This window comes from Merops nubicus, unplaced genomic scaffold (assembly GCF_000691845.1).
Source record: "Merops nubicus isolate BGI_N331 unplaced genomic scaffold, ASM69184v1 scaffold53840, whole genome shotgun sequence".
NCBI lineage: Eukaryota > Metazoa > Chordata > Aves > Coraciiformes > Meropidae > Merops > Merops nubicus.
In genome coordinates, this window is record NW_008584577.1 from 1 (window position 1) to 7,222 (window position 7,222).

Genomic DNA, 7,222 nt, shown 5'->3' on the forward strand with positions numbered 1-7,222 from the left:
AGGGCAACCAACATTACCAATACAGGCCAGGATAGGACATGCTAGTGAGCAGTCCTTTGGGAAAAGACTTGGGGGTACCAGTAAATGAGAAGCTGGACATGAGCCACCAATGTGCAGCAGCAGCCCAGAAGGCAAATCAAACCCTGGGCTGCATCAAAAGAGGCGTGGCCAGCAGATGGAGAGAGGTGATCCTGCCCCTCTGCTCTGCCCTGGTGAGACCTCACCTGGAGTCCTGTGGCCAGCTCTGGAGCTGGGGGCTCAAGAAGGACGTGGAGCTGTTGGAGTGTGTTCAGCAGAGAGTTCAAAAATGATCCGAGGGCTGGAGCAGCTCTGCTGTGAGGACAGGCTGAGGGAGCTGGGGGTGCTCAGCCTGGAGAAGGGGAGGCTCCAGGGGGACCTTATAGAGACCTTCCAGTACCTGAGAGGGGCCTACAGGAAAGCAGGGGAGGGACTATTCACAAGGGTTTGGAGTGACAGGATGAGGGGTAATGGCTTTAAGCTAGAAAAGGGGAGATTCAGGTTAGATGTTAGGGAAAAGTTCTTTAGCAATCCCACACCCCATTCTATCACTTCTTTCCCCATAGTCTCTTTGCCAAGCTTAGAGGTCTAGCCTCTAGCTGTTCCTCTCACAGAAACCATTCCATAACTTAGGATGTATTTGTCCTCCCTGAAAATTTCCCAGTTTTACAACCCTTATTCAGATGGAGGGCACTGGAAACACAGTGTTGAAGTGCATGAACAGCACATGGAGGTAATTTTTGTTTTTACAGGGAGACACATTTTCTCCATTTTGCTATCGAGCAATTCCTTTCCTAATAGCACTCAGCATTTATTTGATTTTTCTGAAAGGAAAAATTCCTTTGTCCTGTATGTCAGGCAATGCAAAGACCTCACCACACAAGCCTGAAGCAAGACACTTGTAATCACAGGCTCCTCCCTGCCCTAATTCACTAGGAAGCATGGAGAAAAAGTAATTTTCAACAATAAGTATATTCTGTTAATGGCTATTCAACAGAAAAATACAAAGTCAAAAAACCCTTCCTGAAACAGTTATAATAAATTAAACACACAGATACATAAACCCTAGAAAAGCAGAAGATAACAGTGGGCTGTAACAGAGATAAGGGCTCCAGAGCACTGGCAGATTGAAGCACCACAGGCCCTGGGAACTTTGCAACTGATAAGAATGTAAAATTATCATGGGCTCCACGAAAAAGAGCAAATTTATTTTGGGATGTTTGAGGGAAATTGTGGCACTGTGTAAAGTTTTTCGCAAAGTTTTAAGATGGTAAGAGCAAAACTTACTATGGGATGTTTAGGAGAGAGGAAAGGGAAGCATCAAGCTCAATCAGGGGGAAGTGAGCATAAGTGGAAAGCAGGAATAAACAGCAGTGGCCAGTGACACAGAGTGGCTGCTGGTCAGCATGCCTCTCTGGCTGAGCCCTGCACCCCATTACCACCACGTAGCCTGGCCTCCTACCAAACCCATCACAAGCCTGAGGACCAGCTACCAGCAACCCATGAAAGCACACAGGCACAACCCACCAGCACGCTCTGGGTTTGACAGGCCAGGGAGTAAAAACAGGATTGGGCCTTTTTTGCCATTCTGTTGGTTTCTGGTAATCCAGTCTGTGTCTGGTTGCATCATGTGTGTGTGCCTGTGGGAGTTTCTGGAGTTTACACTCAAGCCTTGCTGCTTGATGAACTGGTAGTAACACAGACATGGACAGAAAGGACTCCTGAGATCCTACACTGCACTGCCTTCAGCTCTCAAGACTGCAGCAGGACATCAAGTTCTCCCATGAACGCAAAGCTTGGTGAACAAAACAAATCAAGGCAAAGCCTCATGTGAGCTGAGCTAGCAAGACAATTGCAGAAGCAAGAGTTATGCCTCTGGTCTGTTACATACCCAGCTCCATGCACACAGTGGCGAAACAGAAGCTGGAAAGCATGCTTGCTAGAAAGCTTATTAATGAATTGTCTCTAGAAAAGGATTTATTCACTGGAAAACAGAACCACAGAAGAGAATATTTGCTTGCACTGATGATGGAAAAGTGACCCAGGCTGATGGTTAAATAGAAACAGCCCAGCCCAGTGCTTGTTTCAGCTCAAGAAGTAACTGCATCTAGGTGAACAGAGGCAAAGAGATGGGACTGTACAGCACCAGGACCAGCAGCAATCCCTGCTGCAGTCTGGGTGGCCAAGATCCAAGAGACTGTTGGGGACCAGCATGAGCATGAAACAGGGACAATCACAACAGAGAACTGTGTTAGCACAGCGACGACAGGGAACGAAGGACCAGTGCGAGTCAGCTGGCCCAGGAGCTCCAGCCCTGCCCTGCAAAGCACCCTGCTGGCAGGCACCACACAATACAACCTTCATCCAGGCATCTAGAACTTCTGCTCCCACTGCTTCCATGTTGCAGAGTGTAAGAACAGACACCAGAACTGCCAGAGCATCAGATGGGAGTGGAAGGGGTTTCTGTGGCAGAGGAGTAAGGGTCCACAGGAGAATTCCGTATTCTGGTTCAAGGTAAAAGGATAAGACTTGAGCAAGAGTGTAACACTTTTAATAGGTCAGGGCATCAGTCTTTGATGCAGAGGGAAAGGAGCAAATGGGGCTATAGCTGTCCCAGGTGCTCAGTGCTGCAGAGATTACCTGCAAAGAGCAGGAAAGACAAGGTGGTACATGTATAGCTGCAGCAGCCCCCAGCCTTTGTTCTCCAAAGAGGGCCCCGACACCTGGAAAAGCAGTTCCTCTCACTGTCCATTCAGTTTCACTCTGTGCTTCTTCCTGGTAGGGACCTGAGGATGCATCGTTTTGGGAGAAGGCCAGCCAGCCTTCAAGGGTCTCCTCTGTGACTGCAATGAACGTCTCTTCTTCAAAGCAGGCTGTGGCAGCTTCTGCTCTTTGTCAACTTTTGATCCCCCAAGCTTCTTCTTTTTTAGCTGAGGCTCCATGATGGTATCAGGGGCAGCAGGTGGGGCTGCTGCTTCCACAGCAGGTTCTTCATCTGAAAAAGAGAGAAAGATGCTGCAAGAACCACCCATGTGGCTTCTGCAAGGGAAGCAGCTTGTGAGAGCAGGCCTAGGCAGCTCAGCAGAGCTCCAGCACTAGGTTACCTTTTAGTGCCTGGGGGATAGCATTGGAGAATTTCTTGAACTTGGCAATGAAGAACCCATCCATATTGTGCGTGTGGGGATAGAAACGCCGTGTACACTTGAGGGAGGGATGGAAGCGACGGTCCTTGAACCTGGAGGAAGAAGTAAGGTGAGAAGTGATAGAATGCCTCTGCTCAAACCTAGCCACCGAGGACCAGTCGCCTGTGCAGCCTGTGACCTGGCACACACCTGGTGAAGCCTTCCTTGCCGAAGTCCAGGCCTGTGGCTACCAACCGAACATTGCGTTTCTTCAGGGCATAATCCACAACCCACTCGTTCTCCTCCACCTGCCAGACACTAAGCATTAGGATCCAAAGCTCACCAGTCGCCTGAGTAGACGACCAGAGCAGAGCATGGAAGGTACTTACCATGACAGAGCAAGTGCAGTACACAATGTAGCCCCCTGTCTCTGAGGCAGCATTGACTGAATCTATAGCACTAAGAATCAGCTCCTTCTGCAGGTGAGCACAGCGCAGGATGTCCTTCTCATCCTGAAAAAGAAGGTCACGTTAGGATGCCAGAGGCACAGGGAAGCACCTCAAGCATCTACTGAGGATGGAGGGGTGACAGGAGAGCAAAGCCCATGTAATACAGAAGATTTCTATTCTACAGGACTAACCTCAAAAAAACCTAGCTCTGGTACAACATGCGGAATAGGAAAGAGAAGGAAAAAAACCCAGTGTCCCCATTGCAGGCATCTCAAGAACAAAGCTGCCCTTAAGTCCTTCCTCTTATTACTCATACTTGAGTCCCCATCTTGTGTCCCCACGGGTCACTCACCTTGTTGGTTTTGACAGCAGGATCCTTGGAAATGACGCCTGTTCCGCTGCAAGGAGCGTCAAGCAAGACACGGTCGAACCCTCCAAGCACCTAGAGGCAGATGTATGTTTGCAATTAACGCTCACAAGTGGGGATTCAGATCAAGACCAGAAGATGAACCAGAAGACTGGGCACGCAGGAAAGACTCCTCATTCCTCCCTGCCTCCATATCAAACAACAAACACACTCTGCAGCAGCTCTGCTCATCCTACAGCTTTGCTAAAAGGACAGGACAGCAACTCCAGGTAAAGGAGGCAAGGACATCCCAAAGCAGGCTGAGACACACCTTGGGGAACTGGCGTCCATCGCAGTTACTCACTACAGCACTGGTGACCCCCAGGCGGTGCAGGTTCCCCACCACGCTCCGCAGCCGCTCCGCATTGCTGTCGTTGGCCACGATCGTTCCCGTGTTCTTCATGAGCTGAGCTGCCAGAGAGCAAAACGCATCAGCAGAGGGCTAAACACCTCCTGTGCTTTGGCCCACACCCCTTTCCCCTTTCCCTTTCTGTACGGGCCAGTGGAAACGCATCACTTCACAGAGCATCCCTCCCAAGCCCCACATCCAAGGCCCCGGGGTAGTACCTATGTAGGTGGTCTTGCCTCCTGGGGCACAGCACATATCAAGGATACGTTCATTCTCCTGTGGAGCCAGAGCCATGACGGGGAGGAGACTGGAGGCTCCTTGCAGCATGTAGTGCCCAGCCAGATACTCAGGGGTGGCACCTGGGCAGAGAAAGCAGAACAAAAGAAGGTGATGTGTAAAAGAAAGGGAGCCTTGCTCAGGCCTAAAACAGGAAGGCTGATCTCACCAATGGGCACGGAGGAGTCATAAATAACAAGTCCTGTTTTTGACCACTTCCCCAAGGGGTCGAGATTCACACCACGGTTGATGAGAGCCTGTGAGACAAGGAGATGGGACTGAGACACTGCCCCTCATGACAGGCAGCACAGGAGACAAGCACAGGTTCCTGCTCACCTGCGCCAGGTCCCGCCGCCGTGTCTTGAGCGTGTTGGTGCGAATGGTCACAGGGCGAGGAACTTCATTGGCTTCCAGGAAGTTGATCAGCTGGACACAAGAAGCAACAGAGAACAGAGATAAAAACGAAGAGCTACAGAGGCAGCCAAATAGTCACCGGTCGGCAAAGATCTGTATCTTTGGTTGGGCAGCATCCTACCTCAGGGAGTGGGAAGATGTCCATGAGCTTGGCAAGCAAGAAGTCACTGTAGGAATAATAGGCAGCCATGTCCCGGCGCAGCAGCGCGAGGTACTCCTGGCGCGTGCGGCCCTCCTCCCGCCTCGCCACGAAGTCCTGCAGCACCTCCATGTTCCCCTTGATGCGCTGATGAATGATGTGCAGGTCAGGTGGCTCAGCAGGTAGAAAGACCGTTAAGGAACCATAAATGGCCAATAAAGTCACACACGAGCTCTTACAAGCACAATTAGTCACGCGGGACTCCTGTGTCCCATGGGCAGCTGCAACCCAGGACGGCCTTGTTGGAATAGGCTTCCACCAGAGTTCAGCAGAGGAGGGGATGCAAAGGATGGAACCAGACTGAAAAGTTGACAAGGCAGGAACTACAAGATATTGTTCCCTGTATGCAGGGCATACCAGATTTCGTAACTGAGCTGTACAGAAACACAGTTATTGTACGCCATCTATTAAGGCAAACAATCTAAAAATACCCTGTCATGTACAAAACACTCTTGCTATGCAGTACTCATACTATGGGTGTCACAGATAAAAGGATATCTTCCTTCTCAATCTGTTCGTTAGTTGGTAGTTTAAACTGTTCATCTACATCCAGGTTGAGCTGCAAATCCAGTCTCTCTTCCTCCTTCTGTGCCATTTTCTGCTTGTTTGCCTCCTCTGCTTCTTCCTCCTCCTCCTCCTCCTCACTGTCATCTAATCTGAGATCTCTCCTAAGGACAAAGAACAGAATGGAGGATTTACACAAGAGCAGTTATCACAAAGGCACTTCACAACTATTTCTCAGATGGCAGAAAGAACAGATAAACAACACAGGCTCCTCATCTAGCCAGGAAAGACTCTACAGACAGGTAATGTTCTCAAATCCTCACCTGTCAGACTTCTGCTTCAAGGCAGCTTTTTCAATAGGCAGCAACTAAACAGAGACAAAAGATTAATAAAACAATATCCCCAGCTGCCCCTTTACCTTCCACCATCTGTAGAAGCACCAAACATTAAATTGCGATAAGTTGCAACTTGAAAATTGTTGCAAAGGGAAGAAGGGGAAAGCCCTCTACCACCCCACCCTCCACCTCCCACCCCTCCCAGGGAAGTCACCCTTTTTCCCTAGACCTCACAGGTCCTTTCAGCCAGCAAAGTCAAGTATTTCTTCTGTAATTAAGGGCAAAAAGCTCCTACCTCTTCTTCATCTGATGATGAAGCACCATAATCATCCATCACCGCCTCGCTGCTCCCATCCTCATCCTCCTCCCAGCTGCCCTCTTCCACCTCACCATTGCTGTGTAAATCCACATCGTTTCCTTTAGATGTGATTTTCTTGGCTTTGGCCAGAGCCAGCCATTTTGAGTTGTCATCACTGAAGCCAGACTGGCCCCGAGGGGTTTGTCCTGCTGCCTTTCTGCCGAATGTCTCCTTCTCTGGGGATACCTGCTCTTCAGCTACAGACAGAATAAGCAGCTAAGAGTTAGGCATTATTCTCAAAAGCAGCTACCCTGTTTTATCAGTTGTTATAGAAAGAGGTCTCCATCCCATCCTGAACAACCAGTCCACAAGCAGGGACAGCATGCGCTCCACACGAGTTTTCCCAATCGTGAACAAGGGTGTATTCTCACCTCTCTCCTAAAGAAACTTTAAATAAAAAGCTAACTAGAATTACTTAAGAAAATTACAGCTACAGTATTTGTTCTGATATTATACTACCCTCCTTCCCAAATCTTTTTCTATTTCTCCTTCTTCCTACTGCAACAGCTTCCCAGGCTATACAAGATGTAAGGCAGTGAGTTTAAAAGCCTCAGCTGCCCAACCTGCCTACGACAACCTTCCTGTCAACAGAGAGTAAGTCAGAAGCAGCTTTAACACGTGGAAGAGAGACCTCTGACTGCTTTGTTCCTCGGACAGCACTGCTGCCTAGCACAGCAGGGATGAGAAATCAGGAAAAAGTCGTTTAAAATTATGAAATTCTACCTGTCCCGCACCGTCACAAGAAGAGCCCGAAGCCGGATGGCGTCGGGGGGCTGCGGGACAGAGGCGCCG

At 49.5% G+C, this 7,222-nt stretch overlaps 1 protein-coding gene across 1 annotated transcript; it reads right to left on the reverse strand.

Moving 5' to 3' along the window:
- Positions 1–2,550: 2,550 nt before the first annotated feature.
- Positions 2,551–6,661, reverse strand: NOP2 (NOP2 nucleolar protein). Its single transcript, XM_008944459.1, is given in 13 exon segments — positions 2,551–3,013; positions 3,123–3,253; positions 3,351–3,448; positions 3,530–3,652; positions 3,942–4,031; positions 4,267–4,406; positions 4,563–4,703; positions 4,790–4,877; positions 4,957–5,046; positions 5,156–5,355; positions 5,732–5,901; positions 6,061–6,104; positions 6,368–6,661. Coding segments are annotated over 13 exon segments (1,863 nt in total). The 3' UTR covers positions 2,551–2,759.
- Between the last annotated feature and the right edge of the window lie 561 nt (positions 6,662–7,222).